The following is a 22,408-nucleotide window of genomic DNA, read 5'->3' as shown; positions in this document are numbered from 1 at the left end:
AGATTTCTGTAATAAAGTATATTTAAAAGTTTACTTTTATCAACTGTACTATTCCTTTATGCAACTGCGTGGGAAGTTTAGTCACACTTTAAATATGTCCAACTATTTCTTACTTTTTTCATGTCTGAATTGCTGGAGATACTCAGCTTTTCTCTACTCAATTGTACAATTCATAGTGTGACTATGAAACCTGATGTAACCTGAAACTATGTAACTTGCTTCCTGGGACTATGGATTATTATTTATGAATATCATTATTCTTCTCAGCTTCCTCTATCCGCACTGATCAGATCTCAATGAAGCCAGATCGCTTAAGGGATTGTGGTTGTTGCTACAAACAATTATTGGCTAATAGTCCATAACATTATTGCAAAATTTTGGCAATGACACTGTTTTCTGTCTTCTCCGGATCCTCTTGGCTGTTCTCCTCCACTTTTCTGTTACTTATCTACATTATAATCTAGAAACACTCAATGAACTTTGAATAATAGTAAATTGTTGATAGGAAGTCATATGTGAAAGTACAAAGATCCTTAAATCGATGGGTAGGATATAACCAGACAGACTGGAGGAGAGCGATCACTGCTTGAAGACATCCCAGGAGTGAATGTACAAGAGCCCAACAGGTTACAGGACGGTAACAACACTCCACCAAACGGTATGTTTTATTATTATCTGAGTGTATTCAACATTGTAGAATAAGTAGAAGTGGCCCCTGTGGTAAAAAAAGATGTGTCCCCACTTACCTCAACATAGAAGGATTTTTATATTACCGTAGTCTATGATATTACAAGTATTGATCGTAACGCACCTTATGATAAAGGGGATTATAGTAACACCCTTGTCATTGGTGGTTTACGGCTGGAAATTGGTAAAATAATAATCTCATTGCTGTTCTAGGCAAATTATAATGATATAAAAAGTGTTATTCAAAGCACAAAACATGTTCTTGGTTTGACACCTACTTTGAATTTATACCTTAAAGGGGTTAACTCCTACATTTTACCCAGTGGCGTAACAAGACACCAGAGGGGCCCCAATGTGAAGTTTGGACCGGTGTCCCCATACACCTGAAAATGTACCTTTGTGTTACACAGACACAGCACAATACATATACCTTATTAATAAAGATCTACCTAATGTACGACTAAGTGATCAACTCAGTTGTAATGTTCAAAATATATGTCCATTGTTCACTAAGCAATCAAGTATGTTGTTAGGTTGCAACACAAATTACTGTATGTAACCTTATTGTTTTGTTAAAATAAATAAAAAAATACTTAAAAAAAAAAAAAAAAGAAATGTCCTGCAGCAGCTTCCCCATAATAGGATATCCAGCAGCAGCCTCCCCATAATAATAAGATGTCCAGCAGCCTCCTCTCATTAATAAGATGTCTAGAAGCAGCCTCCCCACAATAAAATATCCAGCAGCCTACTCTCAATAATAAGATGTCCAGCAACAGCCTTCCCTTAATGATAAGATGTCCAGCAGCCTCCCCTCAATAAAATGTACAGCAGCATCCTCATCTAAATAAAATGTCCAGCAACTGCTCCTAATTAGTGAGATGTCCAGCAGGACCCTCCCTGCAATTATAAGATGTTCAGTAACAGCCTCCCCATAATAATAAAATGTCCAGCAGCAGCCTCCCCTCAATAAAATATTCAGCAACAGCCTCCCTTCACTAATAAATTGTCCATTAGCAGTCACAGGGCCCTCGTAACATAAAAAATAAAAAAACAGTACTTACCTCACACACTCTAATTTTGTCTTCGAGACATCCCCTGTAGCAGCCTGTGTACCCGTACACGTTATATGATGTCACAGTGTGTGGTGGCAGAGCAAACAGACATGCTTCTGGCTGTGTTTTACATGCAAAGAATTGATTATCTTCCCCTGTCATTGTCATGGAAATCTGCGGTGTAATGATTGGGGATGCAGAGGGTGAGACTGCGACCAGGCCCTGGGATGGAAGGGGTCCGCAGCCTGTAAGCTGGCAGTTCTGCGGACCCTTCCATCCCAGGGCCTGATTGCAGTCTCACCCTCTGCATCTGCAATCATTACACCGCAGATTTTAACTACTATGAAATATAATGGTCCAATTACTTCAACCCCACCAATAATAGTAACGGGGTCATATTTTCCATGTTTGAATGTAGTAGCAGGTGGAGAAGCGTACTGCTGCCTCATTCTGTATGGGACTACCCATGGTGCAGCACTGTGGATATTCCTGGCCTACTACTACAGTCACATGAGAGAATGAGACCCCTGTCATTGGGACATGTGGAGGTCCCAAAATAAAAAAAATTATATCCTGTGTGTAAGAATAAATTTAAAACTTGGGTCAACCCTTTTAAACATCATTGCTGGTTACTGTTTCACAAAATCTATAGAGTTCCAGATTAGCAAGATGACTAAGATTAAATAAATTAAAAATACAGACTTATTTGATTCGATTCACCGCGAGCACGGTCCACCCCACTGCAAGGGCTAAATCACAAGTAAACCAATTGCAGGTCCAGCTCATGGGAAACTTAATATTCTTCTTTATTAGCACATATTCAAAACATTAAGGTTGCAATAAAGTCCACACGTCAGCGCGTTTCAAGCAGGTTAACTGCTCCTAATCAATCCTGGAAACCCCCTTTAAAGGAAACCTACCACTTGTAGTGGCAGGTTTCTGATGGAAATACCGGGCACCAGCTCAGGGTGAGCTGGTGCCGGAGCTTATTTTCGTTAGTGTTTTAAACCGCGGTATCACGGTTTAAAACACTTTTTAAACTTTATAGCCGGCGCAGGCAGGTACGCGCTCGGCGCTTACCGTGCGTGCGGCTACATAGGAAGTGAATGAGAGCCGCGCGCATGGTAAGCGCCGAGCGCGTACCTGCCTGCGCCGGCTATAAAGTTTAAAAAGTGTTTTAAACCGCGATACCGCGGTTTAAAACACTAACGAAAATAAGCCCCGGCACCAGCTCACCCTGAGCTGGTGCCCGGTTTCCATCAGAAACCTGCCACTACAAGTGGTAGGTTTCCTTTAAGAAGTCAGAATTTGCAATGAATGCATCCTGAATACTATAATACTATCTATGGAAAGTAGATTACACTGTATTGTAATATTCTATTGTGCACGTTGCAGTCATTTATCATTGTGCCAAGACTCTTTTATAAAAATAGAATATAAAGATTGTAGACAACAAACATCATAGAAAAGCCAGTACACAGCACGGCCTATTATTAATGCCATCAGGACGCCACCCCCCTTACTACTTTACTTATTCAATTATAAATTGTGGTCGGGTTTACAAGAGGATCATCCATCCATCTTGGTGGATATTCTCAGTAAGCCCTGGATTGTTCAAGCAAAGTCTAAATAAGCAAATGTACAAGTTGAAAAAGGACTCACGGATAAAGAGGCGTACCTAAAGCGGTAGCAGCCATAACGGCTGCTATGGGGCCCACACTTTCAGGGGGCCCCGGCATCTGATCTGAAACACTAAAGAATGAAAAATAAGCATTCATACATTCATGCATTATATCCATTTCATGGATCTCATCGTCTCATCTCTGATCTGTCTCATCTCATTTTTCTACATATTATACTAGTACAATGTTCAGTAGCTAAATGAAAGTGTAGATACAACCTGTACACAGCATCTCATAGCACAGAGGAATCATGTAGTGTCTGCTTAGAGAGTCCCCGCCCACACTCTGGAATCTTACACTGACCATCACCGAGTTATAGGAGCTAAATCAGCAATAAAACTGGGTAAAATTGTAAAGTAAGGGGTTAAAAATGATCTTTATTGTGTAAGTATCATTAGGGGGTTCAAATTTTAGAACTTTCTTTCATGGGCAAACCAAAACCTGGGAGCACCAGTGAGGCACTTGACAAACGGTTCATGGCTCTCATTATTTAGACGCTTGTTGGTTACTACCCCTGTTAATAACATGATGGCACGCTTGTTACTTATTCCTGGAATACACTTTTGATTTGAGCATTGTATACTCTCTGTGGTTCTGCCTCACATTTATTTATATGTAGATGACTCTGGTTTTATATTTTATAGCCACTCTTGGGAAGGCAATTATAAAGTATTCATGCTTGGCAACACTTGATGGTGAGTGCACTTGGAAAGGTTCTTCACTGATTGGCAATGGAGATGTTGGATCCTAATTCCGGGCATATTCTGGATTTTTTCCATTAATCTCTGGGCTCTGTTATAGGGTTAGGTTGGCTTTAGCTGTACCACTCTCCTAAGCCGCAGCTCTGCCTGAACTCTCAGAACTTACACAACTGACTACCTCACTAGGTCATGGCTGTGGTTGTCCTTAGGGCTTCACACATTCTAGAAAGAAGACTATCACTCCATCCTATAGCATGTCCTTCTACATCTCAAAGACAAAATATTAAATGTAAGCCTTACAAAATGTAATTAATAATTTTCCTACTGCCTAGTGTTTCTAGATATTAGACATTGACCTATAGGGAGTAGATTTCCAAGGCCACCACTTTCTCCATTGAAGAGAGAGCTAAGCATTGAATGACTTATAAGATTTGTACTCTTACAGTACAAACAGCCCCAGGCTAACAGTAAGAGGACATATAAAAGTGCTCCATAGACAGCTCTGAGATTAGACAGCAAATATAACATGAAAAGATCTCTCTAATTTTGATATTATATTTAAATTTTTGTCTTGAATAAATCATACTAAGTGAAGTTAGGTGTGAACAGGGAAGTCTGATAAAGTTGTGCAAAGTCTGGAAAGATGTAATATCTACAAATGTGTAGGAATAGAAATGTGTCACCCAGAACCAGGGCCTAATCCCCAAATGGTGTTCTCCAAGATTCACTACAGAAACGGGCAAGTTCAGACCACCGTCAGTCTATACCCTATTCCCAATATTGTTATAAGAAATCCAGAAGCCTACATACACTATATAAAAAGACATGAGATGTTTTTCTTCCTATCTGTCATAAAATCAGAATTTTAGGTCAATTAGGATTACCAAGATTATTTATGTTTGCCAAATACCAGAATAATGAGAGAGAATTTTAAAGACATTTTTATAACCTCCTGCAAAATGAAAATTGATGTACATTTCATTAGTATTTTGTACCATTGCCCTTAAACTGTTTATTTTGGGTCAAATGTTTTGGACACCCTTCCACAAGGTTCTCACAATAGTTGGTAGGAATTTGGGCCCATTTTTGTGCCTTTGCTGGCTTTATAATAATCCCTGTATGTTCATTAAGTTATTCAGCATTCCTTATACTTACTTTAGTGCTGTCTGCTAACTCTCCATGGATATTTGCTTAAATGTCTGAACTCTGATGAATAGGAGGGGCTGCAGCAGGAGAGTTATGACTCATCCTGCTCCCCACTCCCCTCTTCCTGTGTCTGTCACTGAGACGGACTGTGAGAGGAAGACACACAGTGGGTGACGCCATTTGGATGGACTGACAGAATAAAAACCAGGAAGTTGCGTATATATGCAGAGGGCAGCATGGTGGGAACAGGCAAAGGCTGAAGCTTTCAAAGGAGGCAAGGAGACAGGTACAGATGCAGAGACATCTCTAATGGAACAGATCTATTGAAAAGAAGGAAAACTCCTTTGAGCCACTTTGTAACTAGTTTGGAAGTAGCTTCGGGTCATTGTATATTTGATTGAAAACCATTTGCACCCAAGCTTTAACTTACTGCCTGATGTCTTGAGATGTTGCTTTAGTATTGCCACATAATGTTCTTTCCTCACGATGACACAACCCCACAACATGATGCTGCCACCCCTGTGTTGGGTTGGTATGGAGATTAATCTATGAAATACAAAACCTGCCATTTTCCTGAGCGGTATGATATCTGGATATTCCCATCTTATATTTGCTTGCGTATGATTGTTTATACAGATGAATGAGGCACCTTAAGATATCTGCAAATTCCACCCAAGAATGAACCAGACTTGTGCAAGTCCAAAGGGTGGATGTAACAATTGTTATGCGTGATATGATTCAATAGCAGGCAAAAACCGACAAAGTAAATATCAAGTGAGAAACATCCATAGGGTTAAACCTTCCATCCCAGTCAATCAATCTATTCCTGCAATACTCAGTTAAATCACGAGGAAAGAATTGGGCACATGCCACCCCACGTGTTTTGTCGCACTCGGTGACTTCCTATACATTTTATAGATGCTGTCATTGCTTACTTCCATTGGATAAAACTCTGTCCTGGTCATGTGATGTGATGAGACAAGGGTGTTCAACACAATATTGAAGTATAAATCCATTTTTCACAGCCCTTGAATTGTATAACAAATAGGTTATACAGATCTCCAGGGCCAATATCTTACTTGATAAAACCAGGCTGAAAAATTCCCTTTAATTTCCAGTATATTCTACATAAAAGAGCTATTCAGTAAATACTCAAAGTCCATAAGAATCCTACATTTCCAGACCAATTATCCAAGTATTTTAGGTGCTGTATGTGGCGACGCACATTGTGGTCTTCTGGCCCAGAGCAATGACAAGTGATATGGAATTAGACTAGTCTTACATTAATACTTACAGACAAGTGGTTCCCTGTCATCCAATACATTATACCAACACACAACCAACATCAAGTGACAGATGCTCTTGGTGCTACTGGGGATGACATATGAAACACCTCCATCCCTTCTCTGGGCTGTGATATTCTAGGAAAAGTGTGACAATGAGATGTGACAATCTTGAAAGCCATATCTAGAGATAAAATGTTTCTTGGTGATAGGAAATGATGACATATTTAACAAGATCTCTATGAAAAATGAAGTTAATCAAGGAAGATGTCATTGACTTGGAGATGATGTGTGAGAGCAAGTCATAAAATACTTCAATACTATATACAAAATCAAAAAGATATACGGTACTAATTGCTTGTAGGACTTGCACTAAAATTTGATGTAAAATTATACATATTGGGGCAAATTTACTAAAGGCTTTGCGCCAGTTTTCTGTCATTCTCGCTAGTGGAAACTACTTGCACAGGTATTTAAGAAGTGTCCGTGACATATATGTATCGCACGCTACCGTTTTGTGGCACAGCTGCACTAAGCATCATGCAACACAAATTAGGGGCGCTCCGGCGCGCAGTCCGACCATGCGCCAGATTTAACTTGCAAGTCAGACAGAAGTGTGTCACACGCCCCATGTTAAAGATAGACCATAGTAAAAGTTGTTGAGCTCTGTCCAACCAGTTCTTGGAGCACCTGGTGCAGGTTCTTGATAAATCTGGCGCCCTCTGCACTGCCCCGACAGAGTGCACCAACTTTTTTCACCAACTTTTTTCTGGTGTACCTTTAAGATGGGGCGTGTGCACACAATTCTGTTGGACTTTGCATGATACATCTGGCACACAGCCCTACTGATCACCGGAAGGCTCCCTAAATTGTGTTGCATGATGCCTAGTGCACAAAAGGGTCACATGTGACACATTTGTGGTGCAGAGCATGTGCAAGCAGTTTGCACATAAAAGAACGTACAAAGTCTGACAGAAAACTGGCGCACAGTCCTTAGTAAATGTGCCCCAGTGTTCACTACTGAATTCACCATGCAGTGAGAAGGACAGCAGGGAGAGGACTTTCCTGTCTGCTCAGGTTTGGTGAGACACAGAGCTGTCAGTCAAAAGAAGAAGGAAAATGTGACTCTTCTCTTCACAAGTTGATGCATATTTACACATTTGCATATCAGTACGATGGGCAGTAATTAAGGCACAGTGCCTTAGTGGCAGATAATTTTAGGTGATCGGAGGACTTTACTACCCTTTACTAGCAAGTATTACCTGGTGTGAGGAATAAAATTCTGGAGACAGGTCTTTTTAAATTAGACAATGTAAATTATTTTTCAGATTATACCAAGTAGGCAGATTTAAAACATGCAGACTGCACTTTGCTTTTATGTTGTGCTTATTTGTTTTGAACTACAATTTTCCTTATTCCGGTATTTTTAGGGATTTCCATCCCTGTTCTCAACTTCCAATACTGGTCACATGGGTGCACTGTGTATGGGTGCACTATAATTTTTTACACAGGTAATGGACTGCTTACTAAATAGATGAATTATAACTTCAAAAAAAGAAGAAGACAAATAAGAAAGTGCTTAGGCTTCATATAACTAGTCATGAATTCATTCTTCTCGTAGGTAAAAAACTAAAATAGCCACAATGCATCGGATGAAAGTCCTTGGACTCATAGCTCTGGCAGCGGTGTCCCTGGTAATCGGGATATTAATTGGCCGTTTTGCAATTACTCATCCGCAACTTTCATGGCTGAAGAGAATGAGCAAAGACGGGGATCCCAAATACAGCCGGCAACTTCATCAGGAGATCCAAGCTGAGGAGATTCACAAAAACTTACAGTAAGACAAAGTTTTACAATATACTGATCGAATGTTATTATCAATATGAGCTAAATTTTTTACCATGGGAGAAAAAACTTCCAAATTCCCCCACTGTGTATACAATAACAAGATTCTGATGGATTTATTCCTTTTTCCTATACACCATATTATAGATGTGCAACATCCCCCACCGAGGCCTAGCCTTTTCTTGGGGCCTGGAGGCAGCCGGGGCCCAGAATATCGGAGTGGTTGGCTAGTGCAGCCTTGGTTACGCTGATGTCACGGTAGTTGATATGGGGACCGGAGGGCTGTCCTACAGCCTGGCAGGTCTCCAGCAGGTGGTGTGTGCAAGAAATATGGAGTGAGAGGCTGAAGTACTGGTTCTCCCTGGGGCGACCCCTAGGTGTCTGTAAGATAAGTCCCTGGGTAATGGATGGGGAAGCCTGTTGTGGTAAACAGTCATATCCAGGGATCAGACGGAGGCAACATTGTGTAAATTAACTCACGGTTCTTTATTGAACAGGAAGCAGGCAACAGGCCTAAACGATCAACAGCAGATTCTGGTACTGGAGTGGTCGTGGAGACTGGTCCTCAGGAATAGGAGCATAAGGTCCATGAGGCCTATACGTTGCCTATACGTTGGCAGGGGTGTTGCAGATGTAATCTATCTAAAAGCCTGGAGAAGCGCAGTCAATAAGGGAATACTATCAGCGATCTCTGTAAGAACAGCAGGGAAGGCTGTCAGACTCTGATAAGACCTCCTACTGGACCTAAGAGCAAAACAAGTAGAAATAGTAAAAAGCCTGAGCTCCTCATGCTCTATAATGGCCCAGATTAATTATTCTGGCTGCCCCAGTTTTCTGTCTGACTTTGCACTGGAAAGAACATCTTTGGATCTTGCAAATTAATTTATGAAGTGTCTGCGCCAGTTTTGTGTCGCGGCTGCACTCTGTCCCGACAAAACAGAGAAAATGTGCCCCTAGAGCAGGGGTCAGGAACCTTTTTGGCTGAGAGAGCCATGAAGGCCACATATTTTAAAATGTTATTCCGTAAGAGCCGTACCACATGCACATGCCCCCTAGTAGATAGGTAGTCCCAGTGTCACGGGTGCCCCTGCGATCTAGATTTCGGATTGCCCGTGTCCCTCTTCGTGGCGGCGCCCCTTTCCGAGCTCATTCAAATCAACACTGCCCCGGCTGGCCAGTGTGCACGCCGACACTTGCGGAATTAAAGGGCCAGTGCGCCGCTGATTGGTGCTGACCACTTCCCAGATTCCTATAAAGACCAACGAGTCCCAGCATTCACAGCCGGATCTTAGTGCTTCATGCCTATGAGGAAGCTTTCCACAGTGTTTTGCTCCTTCGCTGCCAGCCCTGACCTCTTGCTTCATCTCCGATCTTGCATGATTGCCGCCTGCCTTGACCGTCTGCCTGTTCCTGACCACGAGACAGCCTAGGGATCCTGTACCTCGACCTTGGAAGCACCGTGGACACGTCGCACCTGTGGAATGACCTGGTTGTACCACGCTGTAGCAAGACCAAAAATCCAAGGTCCAGCCACGCTCCAAACACTTGAAAAACTTTGTTCTTAGCTGTGCTATGATTAAGGACAGTACATCTGTCCGAAACGCGTAAGTTGTGATGTGTCTGTTATAAGTGGATTCCCTGTACTGCTATTCAATGCCTTAATAAAGAACAAGGTTTTTCAAGTGTTTGGAGCGTGGCTGGACCTTGGATTCTTGGTGCTACGAGTATACGTATACCCCAGCAGAGGGGTGGCCCGTGCCTCACTCAACACTTAAGGAGCAAGGTGAGCTGGTTTCTCCAATTTTTTATGTAGCAAGACCAACCTGCTTTGCGGCGGGCACTGGTGAAGACCGGATGCCACTTAGATTCCAGTCCCAGGTGACTACTTACATCATTGTCCGTGGCGGTCCAGGGGGTTCACTACTCCAAATCCTGACACCCCCCACATGCCTCCCAGTAGATAGGTAGCTACAGCACATACTCCCAGTAAATGGGAAGCCACAGCACATGCCCCCAAGTAAATAGGTAGCCACAGCACATGCTTCCCAGGAGATAGGTAGTCACAGCACATGCCTCCCAGTATATAGGTAGCCCCGGCACATACCCCCAGTAGATAGGTAGCCACAGCACATACTCCCAGTGGCTAGGTAGTCACAGCAAAATAAAAAAGAGTATTCACTTACCAGCGCTCCCTTCAGCCAGCTCCTCATCGCTCCCACGCTCTTCTCTTTGACCCAGGCTTAGACAATGGAGGCGATGGCACCTGGGTTGTACAAAGGACGTAGGCAGCGGTCACGTCGCTGCCTGTGTCCAGTGATCAGACAAAGAGACACACAGCAGCCATCACTATTTATTAAAGATCTGTCTGAGAGCCAGATGCAGTGTGTGTGAAGATGGTGCACACTTCCCGAGCAGTGCAGGCACCGGACCTTTTATAACTCCCCTTCCCCCATGTATAATGTGTTCAGCTCTTCCTGCTCTATAACACGCTGCCTGCAGAAAGGACCCTAAGTAGAATCTGCTCAGTTCCTCCTGCTCTATAACATGCTTCATGCAGAACAGACTACACCTTCAAAGACATTTCATAATACACTGTAGCAAGGTGTATAGAAAGTAGTAATTTTACCTGCCACATTACCTTTGTGGTTTTCTCCACAGCTATGTCTTTATTGTACCTAGATTACTTTTTAAAGAGGCAATGCAATTATATTCCCTACTCAATACGGGAAGGAAACCCATTAAGATTGCTGTTTCAAATGTCTGTCGTAATTTTTCCTGCGCCGGCACACCACACGCCAGATTGACTTAGGGGCTCTGTGTAAATCCAAAAGTGATCCCGGGGGAAACTACATTAATTATGGAATTTGCACCCTCGCCTGCACCCCAGTCATCCCACTCCCCTCTTTATAAAGCCCAAAATAGCATGCAGGGTGTATTTACTACAAGACTGTTGGAAATGGGGCTTTCTAGATGCCTTGTCTGTTCAATGTGTGAACCTAACCCTAGATCTTACACATATGGGGATGTGTGGAACCTTTATCAAAAAGATGCTAAAAAGAACATTAGAACTCAAGTATTCAGTACATCAAGGATGCCAAGAGAAGTCACAGAACGCAGAGCCTTCTGCTTTACTCACAGATAAGATAAAGACTACAGAGAAAAATATGATGTATAGCATGATGGAAGAGTATTCAGCTGCAGATGTGGGGAACATGGTTCAGGGTTACACTACCCTAAAAGGCAGAACACAGAGGAGCTACTAATCCCTGGTGCCGCCCTGCATGGAAGTAGAGACAGTAAATCAGTATTTTATTTTGGAAATAGGTATAATAGAAATATTTAGACCCACCCCTGATACAAAATACTGACCAAAGTACAGTCTTATAACAGTGGCCTCAAACATAATGGGGCACATTTACTCACCCAGTCCCTCAGAGTTCCCGGAGTTGCCAATTGTTCGACGACAATGCACTGTGCTGCGATTCAATAAGATTGTGCGCCCGATATGCTGCATGTGTCGCTTTCCTGTTCAGGTCCGCCAGAGTTCACCTTCTTCCTTGTGTATGTAAGTGCTTTCTCTTGCGACACAATTTTAAAGTTAAATCCCGCGCTAAGTCCGAATCTGTCGCATGAAAGCTGGCACAGCTGCGACACAATCCGATTGCATGCGCCAAAATCCCCTTCTATATACCTGTCCCAGCGACGCGATCCCTAAAAATCTTGGAAAACTAGACGGAGATGCAATCCGCGGACCCTTAGTAAATAAGCCCCAATGTGTTTGTAACAAATTGTGAAACTCCTTGTCCATAGACTTCCAGTTCTACAAGTTTCTCTGTTCCAATATTGAAAGGTTATTGTTCATTGTTTATATTACAAAATATGACTTTATATTGTTTCCTCCTGTGACATAATTTCCCAGATGACTAATACTGTATAGATTATGAATATGTTACAGTTAATATATTACGGTGAATAGACACAGTTCTGGTTGAGGAAGTTTTAACAGTTTCTATACTTCTAGTGGTTCCTGCTATGATAATAGTTGCCAAATATGATTTACCCTTTAAATCTCAAGGTCATACTAAGCATGGACTAAGTGTTATGGGTGTCATAGGTGTTCGGAGATGTCTATCAGCTCCCAAATCTCTCCTTAAATAATAATATCATTGTGTGGGAGCCTTTAATAGTTTTTTTAAACACACCTACGTTTTATTTTTATGTAAATGATCTTTTAACCAGCAACATGGGTGCGCCAGCAAGAATATCTGATCTTGGCATTATTTCCATCAAACCGAAAAGCAAAATCGCTGCTCCCTGACTGCCGTTTTCCACATGCGCTGGTTCATAGCTAGCGCATGCACAGTATAATATTGAATGCCATTGCATCAAAGTCAGGGGACAAAGACAATCTCGAACATGTGCCAGCCATGGAGATTTCATTCAGGGGACCATGACAACAGCTCTAATAGAGGATGTCAACTTCGTTTAGGGGGCGTCCATGTGACGTCACTTTCTGTTCTCGCACAGTCCATCCACTGCAACCCTTTCATCTTCTTACTGGGAGCTGCACTGGAAGTCATTGGCCCACATTTACTAAGGGCTGTGCGCCAGTTTTTTGTCTGACTTTGCCTGTTCTTTTCAGTGCATACTGCTTGCACAGGTATTTAAGAAGTGTATGAGACACATTTCTGGCGCATGCAAAACAAAAAAGGGGAGTGTTCCGGATGCTCAGTCAGACGGTGCGCCAGATTTAACACACAAAGTCAGTCTCACGTCCCATGTTAAAGATGCACCACAAAACAGTTGGTGAACTATGTCGGGCCAGTGCAGGGAAGCACCAGATTCATGGTTTCTGGCGTACGTTCTGGGGCACAAATTTGGCGCATCCAGAATTATACACAGGCAGAGCACTTTTAGTGCAGTTTCCCACATTCTTAGTAAATGTTCCCCATTTAAAAAAAGTTTTCTGTCTGACTTGGCACTGAAAATAACGTGCAAACTGCTTGTACAAATATTTATAAAGTGTTTGCAACAGCATTGTGTCGCCCCTGCACTGTGTCCGACACATCACAAAATTCTGCACCTAAAGGGGCGAGTGCCAAGTCCACAGACTTGTGTTGTATTCTCTGTGTTAAAGGTGCACCAAAAAAAAGTTGGTGCACTCTGCCGGAGCAGTGTAGATTCATGAAGACCGTGCGCCAGTATTCAATAATTTGGCACACTGTGCCCAATCGTGAGGCAATCTGCCCATAATACAGACTGCACTACTTTTGGTAAATGTGGACCATAGTGTTATTCTAGCTCCTCCTATACATCAGAGCTCAGGCATGTAAATAAAGAGGGATGCAGCCTCTGCACACAGTACAGAAGTAACCTGCAGGACTGCTGAATGACTTTATAGTTACATTCACAAATTAAGTACAAGGCAGTAAAGGCATGTGGGTAACTTGGGTAAGAAAATGGCCATCAATGGATTTGGACCCAAATGGGCTGCTTATTTTATGGAAATGTGGAATCACAATCTGTCTGTGTAGTGAGAGTCTGTCAATTTTATAAGCTGAAGCCACATGGATCAGACCTCTGACCTGATAATTGAGGTAGAAATATGTTTCAGATCTCTAGTTGTGAATTAACAAACATGTTAGTGACTGTATAATCGGTTAGGTACAGAGTGACATATGGCCACTAAACTTTGATAAATGATTATCCATGAAACAATCTTTCACTCTGGATAAACCAGTCACTTACAAAGCGCTACACAGTTAACTAAGTAAATGTGCGTGTTATGTATGTAGTGTACGGTGTTACTGCCTCAAGAGCTGTGATTGATCACTAATTCATTTGGAGGGTGCCATGTCACTTCAAGTTAAGGTTGTCAAAAACCTAAAAAACCTAAGTTGTGTAACACTGATCACTAGCATCAGTAACTGGTGGTCTGGTGTCTCTATGGCTTATTCTAGAAATACAGAGGACTTTTGCTATTCTCTCACATATGTGCTAAGATGAGTATCTTATAAAATGAGGGCGATCGACTTAAAGCGTAACTGTAAAGTTACCAAAAAAAAAACCACAATTACAAATGACATCACTCCGGGTCCTATTTTCTTGCACTCCCTTCCCAACAAGCCTCCTGACATCACTAGCTGTTCTATACAGTTTCCCGTTGTTACCAGAAAGAACGACAAAAGGAGAGTAGCCTGAGGGTACAGGGTAAAACCTCTGCTAGCAGCTGAACACCTGCAGATAGCTAATTACAGTAAATTATAGAATTGTGCAAATTAGTGCAAATTTAGGCAAATGTGTTTACACTTCACAGTTGTCCTTTAATCATAGATCAACTTAAAGGAAATCAATCACATGGACATAATAGTTTTAACCCAAGCATTCTTGCACCCAAAAACATGATTCCTTCTTCATTGAGGTGGCTTATTTTTTGTGTAAAAGGACTTTTAAAACTTTGGAAATGAGCCCCTCACAGTGTTAGCCCCTTCTGGCTCTGTCAGCTGTCACCTACTCTGTGGCAGGGGAAAGAAGGTATAAATAAAGGAGGCAGAAGGGGCTCATTTGCATATTTTTGCATATTTGCATCTTTTTTAGATGAAAAATAATAAATTATAAGGGTTTTCGGAGAGTAAGAAACCATAATGAGGTGGCTGGCAGGGGCTGTATGAAATAAACTTGTACGGCACTGCATGGTCGAGGCCACGGCACAGAGGGACGGTGCCTCGGGACACCAGAACGAGGCAAGTAAAAGTTCATTATTTTGTGCCCCCTTCCCAGCCTTCCCAGTCACCTCACTAATTTTTCTTACTCTTGCACAACCTTTTAACACCTAATCCATCCGGTCAGGTTTTACCCCACTAAACTACTATGAAATGTCCTCTCTAGAATTCCCGCTTTTATGTGAAATCTCACCCATTTACTTATTTTTACGTGAGATGAGTCAAGTTTAGTGGTAGCAAAGGTAGTGTCACTTCAATAGCCCATGTCTTTGGTTCTCTAGTACCTAGAAACATGATTTGTGACATTAAAGGTAAGAATCTCATCTCTCAGATCACATGAGGCTTATAGTGCTGTAAACTACAGAACCGGAGATACAAGACGCTAAATACATAGTTCGAAGTGCAACTAGCAAAAAAAGATCCTTATCCTAAAGATCTTTAATATGACACAAAAAGCGTGTTTTATAGATACTAAAAACTTCTAAAGTGACACTACTCCTGCAATTTGACTCTTGTGAAAATCGGGTGATTCATATTTGTTGGACTTTGGGGAGATTTTTTTTTTATAGGTAAACAGGTGATATTTCACATATAAAAAGAAATTCTAGAAAGGACATTTTGTACCCTACCTGGGGGGCTAGTAGTTTAGTGGGGTAAAACCCTTGTGACCCTTTAATCCCTAAAATAGGTGAAATTCCTGGAATATGGCCAGAAATTGCACCTAATTCCTGCCTGGTGGAAGAGCGGTTCAGTGTAGGCTGTTCAGCTTCTGCACCCTACCTATAGTCACACCTGGAACTGACACAGAATATAGCATAAATCTATTCCAAGCTGGACATAGAATTGCCCTGCTATAAGCCACCTGACAGATACATGAGGAGGCTAGAGTGTCCTGATAGATCTGGCACTTGTAGGGGGTGGGGATAATGTTATATGCTGGTGCACCATGCCCCGCTAAGTCATGTAGCATTCCTACATGACTGTCGAACCTAAAGTACCGTATTTTTCAAACTATAAGGCGCACAAAAAATCCTTTGATTTTCTCAGAAATCAAAGGTGCGCCTTATAGTCCAGTGCGCCTTATATATGATCCATACAGACAACAGCTGCCTTAAACTGTGCACAGGTCTGCCACCTGCTGGTCATTCATCCTTATAATCAGGTGCGCCTTATAATCAGGTGCGCCTTATAGTCCGAAAAACGGTAGTATTAGAAGTCTTTAGTTTTCATCTAGGACCTTTAATATGGCACTGATATGTCTCTGAAAATTCAAAAGGAGGAGGTTCAGCAAAGATATATGATACAACAGTGACATCACCAAGGTTTATAACTATTATAACTCATAAGAAAGAGTCACCGTAGGCCAACTTCTTCAGACAAAGGTAAAGTGATCTCTAACTGTCCATGCCAAATCTTCCTTCCAGAACATTTTGCTTATATTTATGAATACTATCACAAGGTCCTGGAAGGTAGATTGGTCAAGGACAGTTAGGATCACATGACCCTCTGTGGACCATTTTATGGACAGAATTGTTTGACTGTTGAATTAAAAGACATTTCTGAAACAGAAGGCTTTATTTTATATTTCAAGAAAGCGGTGTGGAACATTTCATAGATTTATATTGGTAAATTATCTAACATATTGCCCCCACACATTACAAAAAAACTGTTAAGTGGCCAAACCCATTAAGGTAGAACACATCTGTAGATCAGTCTCTGCAATGGAATCCCATATCCTGGGAAGAATGGAGCCCTCGCACCCCTTTAATAGTGATTGAGAGGCTTCAAATGGTCCAATTCTTATCCTCTGTGGATCAGTGACGAATGCCTATGTTTATGTGGTATGTCCATGGATTATTCCAAAACTAACTCAGAATGTAATGTATCTTCTCTGTGGACATGCTGTAAGACCAATGTTGGTCTGGCCCACCAGAGCACCAGAAGATCATTCAATGGGCCCAAACTTTAACCTAATACTGTACCCCTTAGATACAGCCTTAGACATCCTAATAATAATCCTAAGAATAATTTTATCTGGTGGTCCCAAGGAACCGTAGTCGCACACGTTGTAAGATGGATTGCAAAGTGTAAAACCTTATATATGTGTATCTAGGTATTATAACTACATTTTTTCTTCTCCGCAGGTTTTTTTCTAGCAGACCTCACATAGCTGGAAGTGTCCAAGAAGAGGAGGTTCTTGTAAACTACATAAATAACAAATGGAAATCGAGTCTTCATGGAGCCAAGATCTATAACTACACCGTTCTTCTATCTTACCCTGATGCCAATGACCCCAATTATGTGGCCATCTTGTCAGAAAATGGGGTTGAAAGCGTGGTCTCAGATAAAGTGGAAAAGATTCTCAGTCCGGACCAGAATGATTCTACTGTCGTAAATCCGTTTAATGCCTATTCTCCACCAGGTGTTATTGTGGTAAGATTGGATACAAGCTGAGAGCATATTACAAAAACATAATGGTAAACATAATAATAACATAAAACATAATTTACAAAGACACCTAGCAAAGGACTGTGTAGGATCATGAAACTCATATGAACACACTTCCTATAGTAAAATTTGTGTACTATATGTGTGTACTATATGTGTATCAGTAGATACATCCATGTGTGAGACTGTACATTATAGTGCCCTGTGCAGTAATTCTGATCCGACTTCTTTTCTATAGGGAGACCCGGTGTATGTGAACTATGGTACGGTTGAAGATTTCCAATACCTAACAAGGGATCTGGCAATGAATCTTACAGGCACTGTAGCTATTGCCCGATATGGCAAAATTTTCAGGGGCGACAAGGTTCGTAAGTAAAACTTAAAATTAATTTAAAAATCAGTAAATGGAACCTGTCAACAGCAATTGGCCTAATAAACCACTACTAATATATTGTCAAGCAGTGTAACACCTTCTAGTTTTGGTTTCTTTCATGGCGCAGTTTGGAGACATCATTGAGAAAATCAACTTTAAAGAGAGATGTAAATTATATATAAAGTCAAGGAGGAGGAGAGTTTAACACTGAAATTAAGGTACGGATCTCTGAACGCCTCCTCCTCTGTGATTGACATTATGGGGCACATTTACTTACCCGGTCCAGTCGCGAACAAGAGGCGCGTTCTCTGATGCTGTTCTCTGGTCTGCCGGGATCTATTAAGGTCCGTGCGCCCGATATCCACCAGGTGTCGTTGCGCGGAGTTCACCTTCTTTGTCCCGGTGCATGTAAGTGCTGATCTTGCGATACAAATTCTTTTTTAAATTCCACGCCCCCCCCTTTTTTTGTCGCATGAAAGCCGGCGCCGATGCGCCAAAATCCAATCGCGTGCGTTAAAATCCTGGGGCTATTCGGCGTAAATCGTTGGGAAACCCAACGAAAGTGCGCGATACAGAACCTTAGTAAATGAGCCCCTATGAATCAGACTTCAGGAGATCTGCTTAGTGAAGTCTCAGGATGCAGGACCATCATTTACAGTGATGGAGGCTTTCTGAGGAAGAGAGAGCTTGACTTCAGTGTTAAAATCTCCACCTCCCTGACTTTATACAACCAGTTTACATTTCACCTTAAAGCTGATTTTCTGAGTGAGGCCACCACACTGGGTAGTGAAAGAAACATGATCTGGAAAGTGTTCAGCAGGTTGGCAACATACTGGAAGGGGTTTAATAGGTCAATTTCTGCTGACAGGTTCCTTTTAAGTGATTTTTATTTTGGATGACTACAATAATTCTTGTAATTGTATCTGTAGGTGGGCAATGGAGAGAAGTTTGGCTGTGCTGGAATGATTTTATACTCTGATCCAGCAGACTATGTGGCTGGTAGCCTTGACAAAGTATATCCTGAGGACTGGTGGCTACCAGGAACGGGGGCTCAGAGAGGAACAGTTCTCTTGACCAATGGCGATCCCCGAACTCCATTCTATCCATCTACTAGTAAGGACCATAAATAATCTCTAGCTGTGATATATTTGGACTGATAAGAGACATCTATAATATATATAATATCTATAATATTAGGATGACAGTTCCAGATGTGCCATTTTTCAGATGTCTAAAGTTAGACAGAGTAATGTTAGACTCAGTTTTATCGTCCATCATAAGTCGCTATGATAGGTAAATCTCGCTCAGTGAAAGACTGGTTGACCATGAGCGAGTTCGGTGCGGGAAACTCACTCCATGCACTTGCAGGATCTTACCAGAACCTAGAATCATTTAATCAAAGAAATGTCCTTTGAGTCCAGTGATTAGAGGTTTGGGTTAGGAAATCAAATGGAATGAAATTCTCAGACTTAACGCTCTAGTGTGCAACTGGACTTAGACAGATTGGAGCAAATTGTTTCACTGTTCTGTATTCCCCTGTTTTTTTGGAAAAAAAAACTTTTACCATTTATGCAAATTAGTCTCATGGGCTTCTGTCTCCATAGCAGTAATTTAAGCCCGGAGCCCCATAGGCTCATTTGCATAATTTTAAGGAGCTAAAACAAGAATTGATTGAGGGGGCACACACCAGTATGTCAGTGTGATTGGTTACAATACTTGTTTCGGTGGTAGATGTCCTTGGCTGTCAGATCTTTATGTTACGCTGTTTTTTTGTATATATCATAAATGTAATTTTTTTTATAAAACTTATGAGCAATTTGAAGCTAAACATAAAACATTTTCTCTCTTGTAGATTCTGCTTTTTATTTAGACGAAAAAGACTTAGAATTACCCAAAATTCCAGTAACGCCAATCGGCTACAATGATGCTGTCAAATATCTCAGGTGTGTGGTTGGTACTGGAGGATACACCATTAGCACAGATATATATCCTAAGAGATGGGGCAGATATCCGGACAGATTATATCATATGTCCACTACAAAGATATGGATAAGTATTTTTCTGCTTTTCCCTGCTTGACCCCAATCTCCTTGTTTTAACCCTTACTTTGCTGTTAGAATTTATGTCCATGTTGAAGTTTTCGCTTAAAAGGCGTATTCCAGGAATGTGAATGTCTAATACAAAAACCCATAATGCTATAAATAAATGAATATAACAAAACTCAATGGGGCACATTTACTAAGAACAGGGCAAACTGCACTTAATGCAGTTTGCCTGCGTAGTGTGCAGGGGGCACCAGATTCAGGATTTCTGGTGCATGTTCTTTATGGATCTGACGCTCCCTGTACTTCCCCGACAGAGTTTATCAACTTTTTTTGGTGCACCTTTAACATGGAGCGTGTGACACAATTCTATTACTTTGCATGATAAATCTGGTGCACGGTCCGACTGGGTGCTGGAGCGCTCCCTAATTTGTGTTGCATGATGCTTAGTGCAGCTGCACCACAAAAGGGTCGCATGCGACACATTTGTAGTGCAGACACTTCTTAAATACCTGTTCAAGCAGTTTGCACATAAAAGAATGTGAAAAGTCAGCCAGAAACTGGCTCAAGGGCCTTAGTAAATTTGCCCCAAAGTCATTGATCACAAAACTGAGCTTAAATAGTTTGCTTTTATGATTTGCAAAGTTTTATGGGCTTTCTAGAGTAGGCAGAGTTATCTCCAAGATGGTCGCCATCTACAACTACAACTCCCATCATCCCTCAGTTCTCAGTAACTGCTCCTCCCTCTTATGCTCTGTTTTCAGTAATGATCTAACAGACTGTCCTGCTCTGTTACCATAGTAATGATGTGTAACTGCCATCACTGCACATCACCTCACTGAGATGACGTCTCACCACAACACTGGCCATACTGGGTGCACTGCAACCAACCGACTACAGCCAATCATAGTGATGATCACATGACCTGCCCAGGCAGGTGCAGGACATGTGATGTGGACATGTGACCAGCGGCCATCTTCTGTCCTGTGTCTACTCCACAGGGACAAGATCAATGGACTGATTAAAGGGACAGTAGCATTTTAATTCTTCATTACAGTCTATGTCAACAGCATTTTTTTTGCCATGGGGAGCTAAATTTTAAATAAATACTGATTACATGTTAGATAATATTTGAATGACCCATTTTTAGATGAATTTTGCTTATTCCTGAAATACACCTTTAATTTGTGATATTGTGATATTTGTGATAATTTGTGTGTTATGTTGAACTTGAAGAATGTAACAATGTATATGACTCGATAAAATTTAGCAGAATAACTTCTAGTACTTGTTTTGGCACGAAAATATTATAAAACAAGTCAAACACTTTAATCAGTTACCAAAGGTACGAAGAACACAGGGAGCATAACATGAATCTGCAACATTTATTTATCATGTTTCAGCCATGCAGGACCTTCATCAAACCAAAACAAGGGGAAGTATCTATGGCCCATTCTTAGGTTTGAATATCCATATTTCACAAGAGTCCCCAGTTGTGCTGCACCGTACCGAACCTGGCCGCCATAGACACCTATGGTGGATGTATATCAGGCCACAAATTTGCAGCCACATATATACGTCCCCCATACATTCATTTCAATGCAGCCTTAATGTGCTACAATGGCCTTTATATATTGTAGTAACTCAACTTCTCTCCTATGTATATTTCCTAGTAAGTTGTCTGGAATAGAAGCGCCAAGTAAATGGAAGGGAAACCTGAACATCACATACAGAATTGGTCCAGGGTTTGCATCTCCATATGAAAAAAGGTAAGGAGGTTTTCAAAAAGGCAAATGTTATTTAAAAATGTACATTTTTAAAAGTGATGCCCCTGGCTGCCCATTTACTGTATTTTGCAGTTTCCTTCTCAGATTTCAGCAGATTGACCTCTTAGATGCTGGTATCAATACTTGTCATGGCATTTATGTTGTGTTGAAAGGGAGCCCTTTTCTGACCCCCTATGACAGTGATGGCGAACCTTTTAGAGGCCGAGTGCCCAAAATGCAACTCAAACCCAACTTACTTATAGCAAAGTGCCAAGACAAAAATTGAAAAAAAAAAAACATATGGGTGTTTAATATAGGGACTTCTGTAATAAACGTTAAAAAATCCTGGCAGTGTACTGTTGTCCGCTGCTCGCCTAAAACTGTTGTATACTGTTCAGGGGAAGGATTGGGGCAGAGCTCAGGTACACCTGCAGCTGATAACCAGCATTATAGAGAGAATTGCCCCATTTTAATATAGATGTATTTTATTTATAGCTATGTCATATGTCACACATAGGGGTCTGCTGACCTTTATACGTGACCCCAATCCCAGTGGTGTAACAAGACACCAGTGGGCCCTGATAGATAGATAGATAGATAGATACATAGATAGATATATAGATAGATACATAGATAGATACATAGATAGATACATACATAG

The 22,408-nt window shown here is 41.4% G+C and overlaps 1 protein-coding gene across 4 annotated transcripts in view; it reads left to right on the top strand.

The window, feature by feature from the left end:
• The window catches only part of LOC140069640 (putative N-acetylated-alpha-linked acidic dipeptidase), a 95,875-nt gene that overhangs the window by 11,194 nt on the left and 62,273 nt on the right, over positions 1 to 22,408 (top strand). For 2 of the 4 annotated variants that reach the window (XM_072115564.1, XM_072115561.1), the window contains exons 1-7: positions 360 to 658; positions 8,173 to 8,388; positions 17,263 to 17,551; positions 17,805 to 17,930; positions 18,869 to 19,052; positions 19,792 to 19,882; positions 21,655 to 21,750. In XM_072115564.1, coding sequence (XP_071971665.1) covers positions 8,195 to 8,388; positions 17,263 to 17,551; positions 17,805 to 17,930; positions 18,869 to 19,052; positions 19,792 to 19,882; positions 21,655 to 21,750 — 980 coding nt within the window. In that variant the 5' untranslated portion in view covers positions 360 to 658; positions 8,173 to 8,194. Of the gene's footprint in view, positions 1 to 359; positions 659 to 8,172; positions 8,389 to 17,262; positions 17,552 to 17,804; positions 17,931 to 18,868; positions 19,053 to 19,791; positions 19,883 to 21,654; positions 21,751 to 22,408 lie in introns of those variants that run through there. The other 2 variants (XM_072115562.1, XM_072115563.1) reach the window with 2 other exon arrangements.

Source organism: Engystomops pustulosus, chromosome 7, assembly GCF_040894005.1.
Source record: "Engystomops pustulosus chromosome 7, aEngPut4.maternal, whole genome shotgun sequence".
Lineage (NCBI taxonomy): Eukaryota > Metazoa > Chordata > Amphibia > Anura > Leptodactylidae > Engystomops > Engystomops pustulosus.
This window is presented reverse-complemented; position numbering and strand designations above follow the sequence as displayed.